Raw genomic sequence first — 21895 nt, forward strand, 5'->3', positions numbered from 1 at the left:
TTAAGTAACATATTAAGCTATTTGTGTAACTAGTAATTTATCAGTGGAATATTTCCTGAATGGTTGAAATATGCTAAAGTTAAGCAACTGTTTAAGAAGGGAAATAAAAAAATAGCATTAAATTTCTGTCCAATTTCACTTTTGCCAGCATTCTCAAAAATTTTAGAAAAGGTAATGTACAATCGGCTTTATAACCATCTTATCACAAATGACATACTGCTAAAGTTGCAGTCCAGATTTCTAAAGAGTTCTGATATTGAGAAGGCTATCTACACTTACAGTGTAAATGTACTTAATTCATTAGACAAAAAACTGCAGGCAACTGGTATATTTTGTGATCTGTCAAAGGTATTTGACTGTGTAAATCACAATATCCTTTTAAGTAAATTAGAATATTATGGTGTAATAGGAAATACTGCAAAATGATTCAAATCTTATATATCTGGCAGGAAACAAAGGATGTTATTAGGAAAGAGACATGTATTAAGCTATCAGGCATCATCCTACTGGGAACTAATTATATGTGGAGTCCCACAAGGTTCCATCTCAGGGTCCTTACTTTTTCTTGTGTATATCAATGACCTTTCATCAGTAACATTACTAGATGCCAAGCTTGTTTTGTTTGCTGATGATACAAACATTGCAATAAACAGCAAGTCAAGTGTAGTCTTAGAAAGATCGGCTAATAAAATATTTGTGGACATTAATCACTGGTTCCTAGCCAATTCTTTGTCACTAAAGTTTGATAAAACACACTACACGCAGTTCAGAACTTGCAAAGGGTGTCCCACGAGTACATGCCTAGCATACCATGACCAGCAGATAGAAGAAGTGGACAGTGTTAAATTCTTGGGATTACAGCTTGATAATAAATTCAACTGGGAGAAGCACACCACAGAACTGTTGAAGTGTCTTAACAAATCTCTATTTGCAATGTGAATTGTGTCAGAAATGGGGGATATAAAAATGAAAAAGCTGGCATACTATGCTTACTTTCATTCCATGATGTCATATGGGATTATTTTTTGGGGTAATTCATCAAGCCAAGCTAAAGTTTTCTGGGCACAAAAACGCGCAGTATGTGGTGTGAACTCAAGAACATCCTGCAGAAGCCTGTTTAGGGAACTAGGGATACTAACTACTGCTTCCCAATATATTTATTCCTTAATGAAATTTGTCATTAAAAATATATCACTTTTTCTAACGAACAGCTCAATTCATGGAGTCAATACTAGAAATAAGAATAATCTTCACAACGATTTAAAGTCACTTACTCTCGTACAAAAAGGTGTGCATTATTCAGGAACATACATTTTCAATAACTTGCCAGCAGCCATAAAAACCAATGAAATTCAGCTTAAGAGAAGCCTAAAGGATTCATTGATGGTCAACTCCTTCTACTCCATTGATGAATTTCTCAGTAGAACCAACAGATTCTCTCTCTCTCTCTCTCTCTCTCTCTCTCTCTGTCTCTCTCTGTGTGTGTGTGTGTGTGTGTGTGTGTGTGTGTGTGTGTGTGAGTGCGCGTGCGCGCGCGCGCGTGTAAAAAAAAGTACGATCTAACTTCTGCACCATTTCAGTGCAGTAATGTGTTTATTGTAAATAAGTATTGTAGTAGTTATATATTTATTACCTTATATAAAAACATTTTTTTTTTAATTTTAAAATCAGTGCATTAATGTGATCTTAGTAAATGAGTGTTTGCACAATGATTCTTTCATACAGCGCTCATTTAAAAAAATAAAAAAATAAAAATAAAAAAAAAGACGATCATTCCACTTGGGACCTGTGGAAGGTACATTAGTTTATTTGTTTCAGTTGTAAATATTTGTCATGTATTATTGTTTTTCTGGCATGTTCTACATCCTGGAGGACCTCCTCACTACGGATCAATTGGAATTACATCCTGGAGGACCACCTCACTACAGATCAATTGGAATCTAATCTAAAAAAAAGCATTCCACTAACACTTCTTGTTTCTAGTTAAGTAACTGAACAATTGAATTAATATTTATAATATCCATGCCACACCATGATATATGAAATCTACTGTTTATATATATCAGTGCACAAAAACACACCAATACAGCAACAAATATAATCTTTTACTTCACACTAAACAAGCTTCCAATGATCCTAAATTCCTCTGCAAAGGAATCATTTCACTACCTAACTTCCAAATTAACTTATTTTGGGGCTGCCATAATAGACAATACCATTTAAGTAACATTTCATATACGCAAATCAAAATTACTCATTTTAAGTACACTTACATAATGAGGTATTAGTTTGATAGTTGTCATTCAGAATTCCATAGATACTGCAAAATATATATATACACACACATCAACCTCAAACTATTTGTTACATGATAACACTCTGGACAACATAATGTTTACTTCATTCTTTCCCGTGTAGCTAATTGAATCACAAAATGCACAATTAAATCATCTTTTAGTGTAGGGTGCTATGGTTGACTGCATTCCAGCTGCAGTACATCGTCCCTTGAAGCCACCTCTCAGCTGATTACGTTTGGTTTGGTGGCTGTTTAAGACTGGGAAATTCCTCTCTGTATGAATTCAATGTTCATCATATGTAGGTTTGACACAAAACATATTGCATTATATATTAGACTGAAACATTTGTTGTACAACCTGATTTTGAAGTACATCTGTAAAATCATATAAGTTATCAGTTTTATCTCTACATAAACAATTCTCATATTCCCAGTAGTCTCTTACTAAGCTCACGCAGTTTTGTTTACACATCACAGCCACAGGTCATTAACCACTGGCATCACTCGTTTCTAGCTCCATCTAGATTAGATTAATACTTGTTCCATAGATAATGAATATGACACTTCGTAATGATGTGGAACGTGTCAGGTTAATAAAAGATGTCTGTACAAGATATTACATTACACAAAATATTGCATGACACTAACGTTTAAGTCTCTCCCCCCCCCCCCCCCCCTTAATTTATATCTAAAAATTCAGCCAATGAGTAGGAGTTGTCATCTAGAAATTCTTTTAATTTATTTTTAAATGTTGGTTGGCTAGCTGTCAGGCTTTTGATGCTGTTTGGTAAGTGACCAAAGACTTTTGTGGCAGCATAATTTACCCCTTTCTGTGCCAAAGTCAGATTTAAACCTGCATAGTGAAGATCATCCTTTCTCCTGGTGTTATAGCTATGCACACTGCTATCACTTTTGAACTGGGTTGGATTATTAACAACAAATTTCATAAGTGAATATATATCCTGTGAGGTTACTGTGAGGATCCCTAGATCCTTAAATAGATGTCTGCAGGATGACCGTGGGTGGGCTCCAGCAATTAATCTGATTACACGTTCTTGAGCAATGAATACTTTTCTACTCAACGATGAATTACCCCAGAATATGATGCCATACAAAAGCAGTGAATGAAAGTAGGCATAGTAAGATAATTTACTGAGATTCTTATCACCGAAATTTGCAATAACCCTAATAGCATACGTAGCTGAACTCAGACGTTTCAGCAGACCATCAATGTGTTGCTTCCAATTTAACCTCTCATCAATGGACACACCTAAAAATTTTGAAAATTCTACCTTAGCTACAGACTTCTGTTCAAAGTCTATATTTATTACTGGAGTTGTGCCATTTACTGTACAGAACTGTATATACTGTGTTTTATCAAAATTTAAAGAGAGTCCGTTTGCTGAGAACCACTTAATAATTTTGTGAAAAACATCATTTACAATTACATCACTTAGTTCTTGGTTTTTGGATGTTATTACTATACTTGTGTCATCAGCAAAAAGAACTAACTTTGCATCTTCATCAATGTGGAATGGTAAATCATTAATGTATATCAAGAACAGTAACGGACCTAAGACCGAACCCTGTGGGACCCCGTACTTGATAGCCCCCAGGTTGAGGAATCAGCTGTTGTTTTAACATTACATGAACCACTTATTTCAACTTTCTGCATTCTTCCAGTTAAGTATGAATTAAACCATTTGTGCACTGCCCCACTCAAACCATAATGATTTAGCTTATCTAAAAGAATTCCACGATTTACACAATCAAAGGCCTTTGAGAGATCACAAAAAATACCAATGGGTGATGTCCAGCAATTCAGAGCATTTAATATTTGATCAGTGAAAGTGTATATAGCATTTTCTGTTGAAAAGCCTTTCTAATAACCAAACTGACATTTTGTTAGTACTTTATTTTTACAAATATGGGAGGCTACTCTTGAATACATTACTTTCTCAAATATTTTGTGATAGAGCTGTCAGAAGAGTGATTGGGCGGTAGTTGTTGACATCCGATGTACCGCCTTTTTATGCAATGGTTTTACAATGGCATATTTCAGTCTATTGGGGAAAACACCCTGTTCCCAAGAGCTATTATGTACGTGGCTGAGAATCCTACTTATCTGTGGGGAACAAGCTTTAAGTACCTTGCTGGAAATGCCATTGATTCCGTAAGAGCTTTTACTTGTCAGTGAGTTTATTGTTTTACTGATTTCAGAGGGAGAGGTTGGTGGAATTACAGGTGTTTCAAACTGCACAGGTATGGCCTCTTCTATTAGTAGCCTTGCCTCTTGTAGTGAAGATCTAGATCCTATTTTCTCCACAACATTATTGAAAATATTTTCAATTTCTGATTGTTTGTTAGTACACTTGTCATTCAGTTTTATGGCACTAAAGTCTTCCTGTGCTCTTCATTGCCTGTTTCCCTTTCAATAATATTCCAAATTGCTTTAATTTTATTATCAGAGTTACTGATCTCAGACATGATACACATGCTTCTGGACTTTTTAATAACTTTTCTTAGTACCGCACAATAGTTTTTATAATATTGAACAATTTCGGGGTCAGTACTCCCTCTTGCTGTTAGATACAGTTCTCTTTTACGGTTGCAAGATATTCTTATTCCTTTAGTTAGCCAAGGTTTTTTATATGTTTTCTTGGAATTATGTTTAACTATTTTCTTGGGAAAACAATTTTCAAATACCGTGGCCAACTGACCCTGCCACATTGCCACAATGAGCTACTCAACAATAAGCACCATACAACACCTTTATATTTTGGTATCTATAGTCTTTAATGTACTTTAGAATGTACACATTATTTTAGCACACTGCTAAACACACATTAATCAACAGACTGATTTGCGGTGTCAGTTCATGAACTTCATGTAGGCCATTGTTCAAGTGTGTCACAATCCTAAATCCATCATCCCTGTAATTATATATTCCATGATGGGATTTGTTGTAGACAATATTGAGTTGTTCAGAATAAAGAGCAATACACATTCAATTAACACTGGATGGAAATTACAATACACACTTGGATAACATTTCCTTAAGCTGCTTCTAACAGAACTGGTGGGGGAAAAAACACTAAGTGATAAACCTCAAGTACTCCAATCCAAGTTGACAGGTTTGCTTTGTGGCACACTCCTTCAATTACGTGCAGGATTTCACTGCAGTAGTTTACAGCTTTTCTCTGTAATGTGTTATTTATTCATAGATGCTCTATTTTTGAGTTTAACTCATTATTTAATACTTTTGTTTATAAATTTTCTAATCAGCCCTCAGTAAACCATGCACTGAATCATTCCATAATTAAGTAGGTTTGAGTTGTACAGTTCCATGGAACTTGATAAATACTACTACTACTACTACTACTACTACTACATGATCAGACCCAGTGGACCGCAAGCTTCTACAAGTTTCCTCCTGTACTGTATTCTGTCCATTGCAGCTATCCGCCATCTATTCACATCTATTGATAGTTGGTGGTTTAAATCTTCATGGAGGCCATCCCTCCAATGCTTCTTGGGTCTCCCTGGGGGTCTCTTCCCTGTAGGTGTAAAATCCAGGAGCTTCCGAGGCCATTTGTGATCCTCCATCCGGGCCACACGGCTGGCCACTGTATTTGTTTGGCTTTGACAGTTCCTGCTATGTTGGGCTGGTGGTATAGTTCCTCAAGCTCTTGGTTGTATCTGATCCTCCATTCCCCTGTATCTGCATCCAGAACTGGACCGAAGAGCTTCTGAAGCACTTTTCTCTCAAAAATGAGGAGCTTATGGAAGTCCTGTTTACGGATACTCCATGTCTCACAACCATATAGAACAACAGGCTGGATCAGGATTCTGTACAGTCGAATCTTTAAATGTCTGGAGAGATATCTGGACCGAAGCAGTTGTGCTAGGCTGTGGTAAGATCGGTTTCCTGCTTCAATTCTGGTACTGATCTCTGCCTCACATGATGAGTTCTCAGTGAAAAGTGCCCCTAGGTATTTGAATTCATGCACTCTCTTGCAGGACTGGTCCCCAACCTCCAGTGATTGTAGATGAACAGCAGTCTGACAATGACCACGCATCATAATGAGGTACTCTGTCTTGGCTTCATTTATGTTTAGCTCAAATCTGCTGGCAGCCTCCTTAGTGCTTTGGACATTTGCTCCAACTCCTCTTCTGACCTACAGAGAAAACAGATGTCTGCATAGGCTAAGTATGCCAGCCTCTTTCCTTCAATTTCAATCCCTTCATTCTCTTGAAAGGTCTCATGTACAATCTTCTCAAGGGCAAAGTTGAACAGGATAGGGGACAACCCATCTCCTTGCCTGAGTCCTGTCACAATTTCAAATTCCTCAGTTACGCGATTTACCATCTTCACCTTTGCACGTGTTTCGCTCAGACAGATCTTTATCAGATTGATGAGCTTCTCTACCATGCCAAACTCCCTTAAAACAGCTGAGCAGGCTCTTGCGATGTATGCAATTATAGGCCTTCTTAAAATCAACACATAAATTATGCAAATCTTTACCATATTCACCCAGTTTCTCAGTGAGCTGCCAGAAGCTGAATATGTGATCTACTGTTGACCGTCCTGGCCAGAAACCTCCCTGGTACTCCTCAATCACCGATTCTGCCACTGTCTGAATTCTATGTATGAGTCAATTGGACAGGATCTTATAGCAGATGTTAAGGAGGACGATTCCTCAATAGTTGCCACATTTCAGTTTGTCGCCCTTCTTATGTATTGGACAAATCAGAGCTGTTTACCATTCTGCTGTTAGTTCTTCTTTGGTCCATATTGCCTGTATCAGTTGGTGTATTCTTTCTGCAAGTTTTTCTCCTCTTGACAGGATCATTTCAGCCTGTATTCCATGTTCACCTGGACTCTTATTCTGCTTAAGGTGTCTGATTCTGGTTTTTACCTCATCCAGAGTAGGTGGGGGATAATCTGCATTGGCTGTAATTGGGTACTGGAAATCAAATTGCAGTTCGGGTTCATCACAATTTAGCAGCTGCCAAAAGTGCTCTTTCCATCTCTCAGCTATGTCACTATCGTTCGTCAGGATCTTATCATGGGAATCTTTGACAAATTTCTGCTTGACCTGGTGACATTTGCAGAGGTACTTCACCTACAGAAACATTTCCTTAGTCTTTGGTCCTCTGAAGTCTGTTTCTGCTTCAATGATGATATCCCTTATGTATTTCCTCTTTGCTCTTCTCAGAGTTGCTTGTGTAGTCTTTCGGATCTCCTCAAATTGTGCTTTGCCCTGTGCCAGATTTGTCCCCTTCAGCAACTTGCTCCTGGCTTCCTTCCTCCTTTACAGGGCATCTGCACATTCCTTTCCAAACCAGATCATCTTTCCCACTGTGTTTCCCATTAGTGTTTCCTTTGCTCTATCCCTAACTGAGCTCTGGATGTTTCTCCATATTAGTTCAAGGTCCTGATTCTCGTCCATTTCACTGAGTGCTTCAAAGTGGTTGCTAAGTTGCACCTGGTATCCGGTCTTTGTTGCTTCATCTTTTAGTTTCTCCACATGGTACCTTTCCAATCTTTTTAACTTAGGACCCGTTCTTCCTTTACACTGTATGTTTAAAAGGCCTCTGACCAGGAAATGATCATTCCCACCTTCGGCACCCCGCATTGTCTTAATGTCGAACACCCATCTCTTGGCTCTGAGATCAATGGTAACATGGTCTATTTGATTTATAGTTCTCCCATCTGGTGACACCCAGGGCCTCTATGTACGTTTTTCCGCTGGAAGTTTGTGCTGGATATGAACAACCCTAATGATGTAGCGAAGCTGATGAACCTAACCCCATTGTCATTGCTTAGGTTGTATAGACTGTGCCTTCCTGTTGTGTCTTGATATTTGTTCTTTCCCAACCTTGGTATTCATATCACCAAGGAGGATCCTCAGGTGACCATTTGGTATAGCATCCATCACTGCCTCTAGCTGTGCATAGAACTCATCTTTCACTTCACTTTTGCTCTCCTCTGTGGGAGCGTGACAGTTCACAAAAGTCTGCCTTAATATGCTTTACGTCCAGTGTTAGAACAGGTATTCTTGGGCTGACTGAAACGAACTCTGAAACATTAGTGGCCAAAGTCTTACTGATGCAAAAACCAGTGCCTAACAGATGACCTTGTTCACAGGCTCCATAAAGAATAGTACAGTTTTCAACATCAATGTTGCCAGCATCCTCCCACCGGATTTCTTGCAGTGCAACTAGGTCTAGTTCGTACCTCTGAATTTCTTTGACAACACTGATTGCAGCTCCTGTGTTGTACAGACTCCTTACATTCCACGTTCCAAATCGTATACTGTTTCTTTGCCACTGACATAATCTATTTTTGTCAGTAATGTTCCGAGGCTTACTTGTGGTCTTGGAAGCATGCTTAATTTTTTACGAAGAGAGGGTGCTGGCCTCTCATCCAATCTGTGGTGTTACCCTCACAGCTTCCAGGATTGCTGGCTTTTATTAAGGAGTGGGCTCCCCACAGGAGTTGGGTTAGAAGTAGGAATAAGGGAATTGGGAAGACACCCTCGGGCCTCAAACCTAATACCGTTGGGGTCGAAAAAGCAAGAGTTGGCCAAGGGAGGCCGACAGAGAGGGATAAAGAAGGAGCCTGACAAAAGTAAGTGGAAGCAATGTCAGGCTCAGCTCAGGTCCTCGCAGATGCCACCCATGTACTTCTAGCTGAAGTCCCCTGGAGGAGGAACTCGATAAATAAGTAAAATAAATTAGAATCTTACACAGACTACTTAAACATCACTCACTTCACCACTCAATGCCATGTAAAATCTTCTAAGTTACTTTGCAAATTAAACGTATTGGCAGCACTCTCTGGTCAAACAACATTTACCAGATTTGGTAGTTTTTTATAATGCATCTATTTTTTCAAATTTTCTATGCAATTTCATTGGAACAATTTAATTTTATCTCATTTTAAATACTGTACATTTTTCTTAACCTTTTACAGCTACTAATCACAGATCTGGTCACATGCCAATCAATAAGTCTTTGTGAAATATAAAGTTCCAAATAACATTACAAAACATATATTTTATCTAAAACTGCGGATTTACAATGCTAAACAAACCATCACAAAGACACTCATTACAAACAACAAAGAGACATCTACAAATTTTACCACCAATGCATACTTTGAAATAAACGATACTCAAAATACCTTTATTTTCCTCTACACGTTCTACTCGCTGCATCAAAATACCTCTTGTCAAATTACTTTGCTCCACAAATCCCTTACTATGCCATCAACAACAATGCTCATCCTCTTATGAGAAGGAAAGTTGCTACTCATCATATAGCAGAGATGCTGAATCAAAAATAGCCACAACAAAATCGAGTCTAACAATTATAGCTTTCAGCTGTTAAGACCTTTGTTGCGCGTGCGCACATGCACACGCATGCACACTAAAAAATGAAGTCTCAGGGCATCTTACTCTACATACATGCACCTAAAGTTTCACCTTTACCTGGAGAGCTTTCTCAGCATTTTCCCATATATCTATTTTACTACCATCGCCTTGTTCTGTCATGGATCGTATTTTACCTCACAACAATCTACTACATTGTGATCAGTTTGTAAACTGCTGTCACTATACAGTGATACTTCAGTAGCCTTATACACAAAGCAACAAATTAGCGAACACATTCCCTTTGTCAACAAATTATGTAATTTGCTCATCTTTAAACAACGGCCTTCACCATCACCACCAGCTTTCTCCAATTTACTTCTTTCCTTCCTTAAAAAACCCTGAAATTTGGAGGATAAAAAAATAATGTGTTATGTAAATGGTTACCATATTTTCTGCTGAGAATGAGTACTAGAATGGTAAAACTGACTTATTCCATATCATGGCAAGAATTAGAAATTATGGATGATGGAACATGTAAATAACTAACCAATTAATTTCTTAAACATAAACATTTATTGTTCTGATCTATTTATTTGTTAAACTCAGGTTGATAGCACCTTTCATGTTAGGCACCTCATTCACTGTTTGATGACAGAATTTTCACCATTAGGTTTTACAGTTAAATCATCATGCGACTTTTCAATATTTATAATTTCCTTATCTAGTTTTAAGGACTTATGGTTAACTACCGCATTAGGTTTTCTGTTTCTTTTTAAATCCAAACATTCCGCCTCTTCTGGTACAAGAGACATTACATTAGTCACTTCCTTGCTGTGATCATGTTACTACTTCTCATGCAGACTGAGAATGTCTTCTGTCTTTCTGCTCATTTCCTGCTACCCTTTGTCAATATCTGGTACTCTTCCTCTCTATAAATTTTAGTGAAACTATCTACATTCCCTTTACAACTTCCTGCCTCTGTGAACTTTAATAAAATTTTCTCTAAATTCTCCACACACTGCAATCAACAATAATTTCATACTGTTATTTTCCATGGTCTCTATTACCAATATATTTTCACTGCAAATTTGTTTCAGTATCATCAGAAGCTACACTACCCTCTGCACTGTCTTCCTCATTTTACTCCAACGTCACAACATTTACAGCACATACCTACTCTCTCACTTCCCCATGGCTCATTAGAAATTCCAGATTTTTCTCAATTATTTTCTTCAATTTCCTTAATTCTTTTAGAGTTAAACATATTGTTGGCAAAACCTTTCAATTTTAAAGAAGTACAAATTTGTTGTATTAGATATTAATCTAACAATGACTGGTTTACTTAGTCAAATGTTACTTCTCTGCACCAGTGCCTACTTCGATCCCTCCCATTGCTGCTATTTTGATGCAATGATTCTGCATCTGGTAGGCACCTTATCCATGCATCTAGCTCCAGACCTCTACACACACACACACACACACACACACACACACACACTCTCTCTCTTTCTCTCTCTCTCTATGCATATCCCACTATGTTGTCTTCTTTCCTTAGATTTGACCCAAATCCTTCACCCAGTCTTCTTTCTTCCACATTATTTAAATTAAATGTTGTGATGGTTCTTGCTTCATTTCCTTTACCCATATGCCACATATGTTCTCCTTCTACCATCCAGTGTATTGTTCATGCTGCACCACACTCACAGACATACATAATAATTCATCCAGTCAAAAAGTTCACAGTAATTATTCAACAATCTTGTTATGTAGCCCTGCAAATTTAAATAAAGGGATTCCAAGTGCGAGCTACCTCCATGATTGACCAAAAATCTACCCTCTGCTTTACCCACAGGCTGTACTGACACCAAAGTAGCATTGTTCTGGCAGATACACCACACAGGGAGCTGCTGTTTGGATAAAGTGCTTAATTTTACTAAACCCCCAAGTTAGCATCAGCCTGGTCTTGGTCACATACATACTAATTTATCACTCCTTGTCCCTTTCAAATGTACAGCTTATTGACTGAAAACAATGCTCTATGTAGGCAGTTGACTATATGATTGTTGACTTGTGGTGCAATCACTGTGAATGCAATTAATAAGTATTTATTTCAGATAGCCAAATGTACTTTCCTCCTGAACTGAAAAAATTGTACCAAACTCTTATTACTCTGCCTCAGCCTATCACCACTCAGCTGCATACATTATACAAAAACCACTCATGGTGTGCCATAACTCCAAAACCACTATTCTCTATTTTCATATTGACCAAATTAGTGGCACACAAAATCAAAATGTAACCGTATGTTCTCTGTGCCACACCACAATATATGAAGAGCACTGTTTACACACAAAAATTCACCAACACAGAAATACACACAATCCATTACTCGGCATAATGAACTTGTGAGAACTAACTTGGTTCGTACGAAGGGGTACAGTCATGTTCCAATTGACACTACCACTCATTTCTCCACCCAGAGTGAGCACAAAAAGTGATCAAGGAAACGGATAAGGTAACATACTTTCTCAGGAAGCTGTGAGAATCTCTTGTAAATGTCGTTAATTTCACTGACGGAATGAGAAGGAGAAAGGCGTGATGGTGTCAGAAAAGAAGACAACAGGATGTGCAGGCAAATGTAAGTCAATGGTGTGCAAATTATGGAAGGAGAGAGGAAATGCTGAGCGAAGCAAAATCCAAGTAGGACCTATCTGCTCCGAAGCAGAATAAATGAAATGCACACAATAAACATTTCATTGACGATATAGATAAATGTGTTATTATACAGAAATTTCTGCAGTATTATGAACAATACAACGAAATACCAAATTTGCAAAAGCTTCAAACCTTTTGTCGCACAGAATGAACAAGTCATAATGTGTGGACAAGAGAACGCACTCAAAGAAAACATATACTACATTAAGGGTTTTTTTTTTTTTTTTTTTTTTGGAAAATTAATGAAAGTGGCCAGCAGTTTATTTGGATGAACTGTGGACTCATACACACTATACAGTGAATAAATGTTGCAAGGTGACCCATGTGAAGTGTACTGTCAAACAACAAGCAACACATCACTGTTGCGGATACAGAATTTCATTCCGTGTTCTGCCCATAAGAGGAAAACTTCAGACTATCGTGTAGAAATGGACAGAGAAAAATTAAAAACATTTACAGGCAAGGACTGCCAAACTTCTGACATTAATTAAGGAGCATCGACCTTCCCCTCTTTATTCCACTGACAAAATTTTCCACAAAAACGGTTCCCCTGCTGCTCGAGCCATACCACGCAGACCTGAATCTTATAGAACAGGTCTGGAGTCTTGTGGAGAATTAGATCATAGTCAGTCTTGCACAGAATAAGATCTATAGTCATAATATGTCAGGCATCTAGCTCTGTAGCCCAAAAATATGATGGCTGACAGTTTTGTTGCTAATAATTAACTGTCGTGTGCCATTTAGCCCTAGTGCAAGCTTTTCAATGTAAAATGCTACTTCAGCAACTTATGTGTCAACTTTGTTGCTTATATATCCAAGCAGCTTTTCCATTTGTCTCATAGGGCTGTGGAAACTTACTTCCTGTCCTTTCCAGCACAGACAAATTTTAGGTGGTTACTGCAAACCAGACACAGTATCTCGGCATTACTAGCTGAAAACTCTAATCTCTAGAACACACGCACAGTTTGATTCTGCTGCTGTGACATTACGTTCACAGTTGTGACATTATACGACTAGAAAGACTGTGCATCATGCTGAAAATGTGTGAATTATGGCTAGAGGGCAGATACTTTGACAGACAAGGAAAATATAATAAAATCAGTTGGCATGGATTTGGACAAAGAGTAAGCATTATTTATTACCGGTGACTGAAACAGCAGATGACAAATCAACAGATATAGCTGTGGTGAATAGTGACACCACTAGGGACAGTAGTTTTATGGATACTGCCACAAAGCATTGCGAGCAGCTAAGGTGAGAGATAATGTATTTGCTGTTTCTGTTCTTTACCTACATGGGCACTTCCTTCACTACAGACATGTAGCACGTGAAAGCATTCCACCTCCAAGAATACTGGAGTATATGCTATTACTACTTCCCCTCCTTCCATCTTGGGCTTAAATGTGTTGGTTGGTTGGTTTGTTTGGGGCATAAAGAGACCAAACTACAAGAAACATGATGGTGTTGTCACCCTGGCCTGATAACCAGTTAATTTTGCTGGGTAATACAAGGAAACAATGATGAGTCCTACTTACATGAAATGTTGCATAAAATGCACCTGTCCAGCAGAAATTAAATTACACGATTGTCTACCTGGGAACGATTTATAGTGTGTTCAATGCACAAGTCAATATACTGACCACTTCATATGACAATCATAACAATAAATACACAAACCATAGAATGCAAACACTATACTGTGGTAATCATCTGCCAATATAATTGAATGATAACCAAGACCAATGGAAGGGAGACGTGTGGAGCAGGGCAACAAGCCCTATCTCCCTCTCATAGGGTTGACAGCGTACGTCTGTGTTCTGTACTCCTGCAAAGGCAAGACATACATAATGGTCATAGAGATCATCAACCCCTTCTGGTGTTGTTAGGGTCATACTAAAACCTCATCATGGACTAGAATTAGTCTCTTCACTCATTTCAAAATAAGAAAACAATGAGCAACACAAAGCAAAATTAATTGAGTACACATAGCTTTCAGTAATGGTTACAGCGCAATTTTAGCTAAGATTAGCAGTGTCTTAAATATGACAGTTCAGATCCAACTTTTACCAGTACCTTATACAACCAAAGCTCATACCAACCCCCCCCCTTCCAAACAATTGCCCCCTCCCCATCTGAAACTGCAATGTTTAAGTGTCTGTGTAATACCCGAAACAAATGTTTGCTAACATTTAGAATGGTAGGGCAGACACTTATGGGATCTACTGGTTTGGGGTGCTGTTATCTTGTTAGTATTCAATCAAGTTCCTCACATGTTGTGTCACTGAAGTCCACTTGGAAGACTCTTTCAAATGCCAAAAAATTACCAAAAAATTAAGGAAATATCCTTGTCATATTTTAGCAGCTATGAACCTTACAATTCACTTGTGCAAATCAACAAATTTGTCACATTGTACATTATAACAGAGCAAAAGGTGCACCTCACTATATTTGCTCACTCTTCATACATTTTGGATGGCATGTCTTAGCTGTCTCACCATGTATGATTTAAAGATAGTAATTTTCCAAGTCACCATTTCTTGTTAGGGGTTGTTTTGGGGAAGGAGACCAGACAGCGAGGTCATTGGTCTCATCGGATTAGGGAAGGATGGAGAAGGAAGTCGGCCGTGCCCTTTCAGAGGAACCATCCCGGCATTTGCCTGGACCGATTTAGGGAAATCACGGAAAACCTAAATCTGGATGGCCAGACGCGGGATTGAATCGTCGTCCTCCCGAATGCGAGTCCAGTGTCTAACCACTGCGCCACCTCGCTCGGTTTACCATTTCTTGTTGTTGCTGTTAATGTTTAACAATATGTGTGACTTCATTACCTCACACTTTGAATTTCATTTGATGCTCCAAGTAAACAATATGCAGGTCAGGCGCACTAAGTACAATATTGGTCTCCCATAGTGCTCTGTGGTTAACCCTGGGAGGGATAGTACAACAACATGTGGATGCGAGATTCCTTAAAATTTGGTAACAAGAGAAAAGTGGAGATAGAACTAGCAGATTGTGCATCATGTCTGGATATGTTAGTCAGTAAGAAAACTGCCCTTAGCCCATAACTTGCCAGGGTCCTGATTCAAGCCACAATCCAATACACAATTTTAATCTGTCAGGAATGTTTTGTTATTTAGTGGATTGTAATGTCATTAAATATTACTTCAGGTCTACTACATTTTTAAACCATATAAAACTAAGAAAATACTAAATTTTCTTTTTCTAACTATAAAATACTGACAGTTTGTAATAAAACATTAATTTTTACAAATGATAAGCATATATTTGGATGTTCTACAGTATTTATTTATTTAGCTAGTTTTCAGCTTGCAATGCTATCACCAGACAATACATGGTTACTGAAAAAGATAGTATACATGGAAAGTGAGATGCAAAAACAAAGTAAATGCTACCATGTCCAGGAGTACTGTATCCTCCTCCATTATTGTTGTTGTTGTCTGTAAGGGAAAAGTCAAATACTATAGAACATCCGTGTTTTGTGCTTTTTATTTATAAATATGAAATTGTTGTACCAAATAACAACAGAAGATTCAATTGACATGAGATTTTAAGCTATCAGATGCGAAGTAACGAAATGTGCTTACAACATTTTTCCTAGTTACCTAAATATGTCTCCTACCTTGGAAAAGAAAATTACACATTTTATGTGTGAACAGAAGTGAAATTATGTTGGCAAAGAAACTTGGGCACCTATAACATAGCTTCAGTGTCTGCTTATCCCTGTGCCATTATAATAATTTGGCCTACCATTTCCATTTGCTGCAGAATACAAAATATCAAGCCATCTATTTTCTGTGGAATTTATAAAAGCAGTTAGCAAAATTAATCATTCAAGTTTCATTTTCAAGGCACATGGGAAGAGTTGCTACTTTACCCAGATATGACACACGAGTTACTTTCTGATAAGTATCCTAAAATGACGAGTAATTCATTAACTATTGACATAAGGTGTAAATGGATTTGAGTCCACATATATTAAACTAGATACATAATAACAAAAAAAACTTTACACTGAGAGAGAGAGAGAGAGAGAGAGAGAGAGAGAGAGAGAGAGAGAGAGAGAGAGAGAGAGAGAGAGAGAATGGTGACTTATTTCTTGCTAAGATGACAGTGAAAGATGGTCCTCTACCACTACAAAGGAGACAGTTACTTTGGATCTGATTACAGCAGTGTAATGTGAAACTTGCCTTATCCTTCTTTCTCCCAAATATAATGCAATAACATGATATTACAATTAGGTAAGAAATGTTTCTTCTACATGGTGTCACATCAAGCAGAGTATTCTGAAATCTTAGTTCTTGTAATTTCAATAAGTGAAAAATATGAGATACCAGCTGCAGATCTCAGAAAAATATTAACAATAATATGTATTTATTGTTGTCTTAGTGTTGATATCAGTAATTTCATTGATAAATTAATCTAGATCCTGGACATAATTGCTAATTGAAAGGGCAAAATTTTTGTTTATGGAGACATTAACACAACAAATCCAGCTGATTTTGGAACACTTTCTTCAATATCCTAGACTGTTATTGAATGATTTACACCACCCCACAGATAACCAAATGCACTGCATTAATCACTGACCATATATTAAATGATGTAGGCTAGAGAAAGAAAGTTGCAATGCAGTTATACATAACCTGGGTCTGTCAGGCCACTCGAGGCAGCTTACCACCCTTAACTACCAGGAGGAAATGCAACTAAATGGCTGACATATGGAAGTATTTTCTCCGAGACAAAAAAGGTTTGAATATGCTAAACATTTATTCAATGAAATGTGGGAAGGTGTGATTTTAGAAACCAACACAAATGAGAACTTCTCATTCAAAATCCTAAATGCCAAAGCACTTCAACAGCACAAAAAACACCCACTGAGATCCAAATTTCTTGAACTTCTCTCACATATAAAAAAAAGGAAATATTAATAACTGCAAAAATGACTGTAAACAACAGAATTATACAAAATGCTGAAAACAAAATGGGAGCAGCTCGAGACATTACTAGATGGACCACAAAATGCAATAAACCAAAACACAAAATTTTTGTTACCAAGATCCACAGATGACACATGGGTATCAAAACATGTTTGGGTAAACAGAAATACATTATTTTTTTGCAGAAGGCAGAATTTAATAACCCAAATTAAAAGCACATGTAGACATACGAATTAAGCATAATGGAAGCACAATGTGTTATCAAAATAAACTTGAAAATTTTGTAAACAAATCCTTCATCACAATAATTACTAAGCTACAATGGAAGTGTGTGAAACTACAGCCTGTAGTAACACTAAACTACACAGCTAACTTAATGTTTTTGCACATCTTCACCATGGAAGAACTTGGCTTGGCAATGTTGTGTGTAAGCTAAACATAACACATCAGCAGATTTAGCTAATGTGTTTGTGCACTTGTTAAGGTGTATAGATGTTATAACAAATCCTTGGTGCACATTAGGAATGAATCTTTCACCACAGCTTGCTTCCTAGCGTTCCTAAAACATGCTAAAGTTGTGTTTCTTCATAAGAAAGGTGACCCAGAAAATGTATAAAAACGTAGATCCATCACATTACATCATTTTCCATCTCATTACTCATATCATATTTCATAGTATTGGAAACTACGATGAAAAATATACTCATTAGCTTTTTAAAGAAGAACAATCTTCTAGGCAAAGAAAAGTTTGGATTTAAGCCTAAGAAAAGTGTAGGATCATCAATATCTCAATTCAAGAATGTTTTTGAGACACTGGGCAAAGGCTATCATGCAACTGGCATCTTCCTTGCTCTGACAGAGCCTTTGACACAGTAGACCACAAAGAGGTATTAAACAGAATTAAAACATTTGGAATAAGGGGAGTAAGAAGTAAATGATTTCATATACACCCAAAAAGTAAGAGTACAATGGATCGAGATTTCTCAAGCAAAATGCACCACATTATAGAACACTGTTGTAACCCTGAACTATTTTACTTTAAGTGTAAAGCACAAAGAAATAACACTATTTGCTGATCACAGTAATATTCTGATCAACAACAAGTTAATGGACATATTTAAGCCTACGGCCTATGAAACTCACTCATGCAAATGTGCAGGTGGACACAAAACAATAAGCTGCCTCTAAAAAACGGCATTAATTTCTATATAAACAGAATGTCAAAGAATAGCAATTAAAGAGAGAATGATGATGTTATAGCATGTAAATCAAAATTTCTAGGAATATATTACAATAATGGGAAAGCAAATTGCAACAGTATGATACACACTCCAAATAATAAAGTCCGTGTGAAGCATCGCATGTGCAAGAACAATGTATACCCACTTTTTGCATACAAGAGTGACTTATTTAGTAGACCTCCTGCCCCCCCCCCCCCTCCAAATATTGAAGATTTCATGGTTTCTGTACGAGATATATACACCATGTGCACCAAAATACTAGTTCCGAGACTTGTCAGAATTTTAGTATATGGCTTCTAAATGTATTTTGGAGTTTTATAGCCAAAAGTACGTTAAACTGGTGCAAATGTATTCATCAGGCTATGTTATAGGTCTGTTACCGCAACCTTTATTTCAAATTCACACACAAAAAAATTTATCATCTTCCATTCTAAGGCACACCTTGGGCTATGCTACATAGGGCCTATCAGTCTGTCAATCCATCAACACATCCCCACAACCACGTTTGCAGGGGTTGGAGGGGGGTGGGACAACAAGACACTGTCACGCAGTAGCCCGGATGTCCATTTGGTAAAAGTTACATTTTGGAACTGCCCCGCCCCCCTCCTCCCTCCCCCAACCTTGCATTTTTCAGTATGCTGCAGAGACTTATGGCATAATCTTGTGGGGGAATAAATGCTCAGAACATCCAATCGATCATAAAGTTACAATAATAATAATTGTGTGTGACTCAGTGGCCTGATGCAATTCTTTCAACTGAATGCCACTTCGGAGTGTTACATGTCCTTCACCAACCTCAGTAATCTTAAGGGATAAAGGACCTAAAGTTAAATGTGGAATCCAAACCACATGTCGTTCCTAGTGAATCTTCTCATCACTGAAAGGTGAAGGCTGGGTTCAAGGCACACAGAAAAAAAAATCTGTGCTCAACCATGCACACACTTTTCCATTAGATAAACAGGCTCAACCAAATTGTAAAAACAGCTATGGGGATTCATAACAAAAATGAGGAGAGTTCATCACTGCACTGACTTGTTCATTATTTTGGGAATCCCCACAGTTCCTTATTTATAAATCAGAAACTTATGTAAGTAAAAACAATAACCAGTACCCATCAAACAAGCAAGTACATGAATGTGGGAACACTTACAGTCATCATGTTCAAATGAAAAAAACAGTTAAAACCCAAAATAGTTTATACAGTGGAATAAATTTATGACACCCTTCTACAACAGGCCAAAGACAAAAAACTGCATGCCTTTAGGAAATATGCAAAATTATTTATCAAATGAGGGCTATTACACTGTTGACAATTACATAAAATGACATGCAAATTATTTAGACAAATGTAAATGTTAGAAAATAAATTGTTATGGCCAAGAGCTCCCACAGAGAACAATAGAAATAGGAACTATACAAATATTTAATACTACTCAAGAAATATTGTATGTATACAGGCCCACTGATGAATATCTATATCATATGTACACATTGTATATGTATACTTTTGAGCTGTGTACTTGTGGAAAAGACTATTTATTGAAAAAGATCTCAAATTACTGTTGAGGATTAGCCAAAAATCATATGTTACCTACCTAGACGAATATTTGCTTTGGTAAATTATCTACACAACAAAATAAAATTTGTATCAATGTATTTTTATGTATTTAAACTAGGTGTACATATTTTACTCATACACCCGATTTATATTGCCCAAGGATGGATAACAACATTCAAATATAAAGGTTCCTATTTCAACATCAACATATAATTGTCTTCAAGAATCAGTCAAAATTACTGCCCTTCCCCATAGTTTCTTCTTACTGAAATGACAGTCGCTCTACCAATGAAGTCATATCTACTGTGTGTTCTTTTACTAATTTACACAGCACTTTAATTACACAAAAACACTTGGAAGTAGTATAACATACACAATTGTGTAAACTCATCACAGCAAACCAACCGTTAACTACATACAATGGTGTTTTTTTTTTTTTTTTCTTTTTTTTGTTCTCCCTCATCTGCCTGGGCTGCTGCTTTTTCAGGACTATGAATGACAAATAATTACGATATTAAACTGGAAACATTCCCTTCAGTTATTAAGTACAACCGTCTTTAAAAGTTGAATTTTTGAACTTTACAGCAGTGCATATGGCTTGTCACACAATCAGCAATTTCATATACTTCAGACATTTGTTTGCAGTAAATTTTATCGATCAATGTTCAGACATAGCATACTCTGACATTTCCACTTTTAACATACTTAGAGGAACTCAGTTTCAATATAAATTTCACAACCAAGCCGGTACCCGAAAGTCAGGAGCGAAAGGCTAGAGGGCAAAATCGTTGCCTATTCTGTCGCAATAATTGCGAACTCATACTAAAGAAACAGGCTGCTGATTACATACCTGTATCATCGGATATTATGAAGGAGTTTCGTATATGAGACAGTAGCCAGTGTTTATTATCGTAAATAGCCATGCTTGGAGCAACGCGTACACTATATATTAAGTTATTTCACTGTACTGCATAACCCGCTTCGTAGCTTTAGCACATGCAACTGTCATTTTTTCAGATGTTTCACTCATTTGAAACAAATCACTCGAATGTATGTAGCCCTGCTGAAAACGATAGAGCACCACCCAAGCACAATACTATATTTCTTTTCCGTGTCATGTCGCATTTTCTTTGCGTTACTTTCACTTTCCCACACACGAGCGCACACATCCGGCAACTATCACATTTCTAGTCAATACAGCGTGGATGTTAGACAGCTGTGTAAGATGTAATTAGGCCCCACTTTTATTTTCGTCACAAAAGCGGCTAATGCTTATTTGTAGCTGGTCACTGCGTATAACGAAACTGTAGCGCACTAGCGCTAGAACAAGTAAACCACGCGGCAGTGGACAACACACGACAGGATACCGAAATACGAACTACGATAATCCATATCGTGCATTCTTTATAAAAATGAGAACGCTCCTAAGAAAAGGTCAGTTGTGTAACATTGTGTGATGCAATGAGAACGTGAACTGTTTTGCAGGAATATTGGGTTCGTAATTCAAAGACTGCATGGGAAAGATCTCCTAAAACTACATCAGAACTTCGAATGTGATACTTGATCTCTTCAGGGGCGTTAGAGAAGTATCAACTTTCAACCAATGCGGATTTAATTGTCTGTTTGTGTGGGTGAAACCCAGAAATTGTCAATATTAAGTGAAGCCCACTGAGACGCACCAGTGATAATTATTACATACATGTGCCTAGATGACAACCACAGAAATTTGGTATCTCCCTAATGGCAAT

The 21895-nt window shown here is 37.4% G+C and overlaps 1 protein-coding gene across 1 annotated transcript in view; it reads right to left on the reverse strand.

Annotated features, from left to right (window-relative positions):
- The window catches only part of LOC124555804 (target of rapamycin complex 2 subunit MAPKAP1), a 113528-nt gene extending 91864 nt beyond the window's left edge, over window positions 1-21664 (reverse strand). Inside the window, exon 1 of the mRNA XM_047129864.1 lies at window positions 20998-21664. Within this exon, the coding sequence (XP_046985820.1) occupies window positions 20998-21070 (73 nt within the window). The 5' untranslated portion in view covers window positions 21071-21664. The remainder of the gene's footprint in view (window positions 1-20997) is intronic.
- Window positions 21665-21895: the final 231 nt, after the last annotated feature.

This window comes from Schistocerca americana, chromosome X (assembly GCF_021461395.2).
Source record: "Schistocerca americana isolate TAMUIC-IGC-003095 chromosome X, iqSchAmer2.1, whole genome shotgun sequence".
Classification (NCBI taxonomy): domain Eukaryota; kingdom Metazoa; phylum Arthropoda; class Insecta; order Orthoptera; family Acrididae; genus Schistocerca; species Schistocerca americana.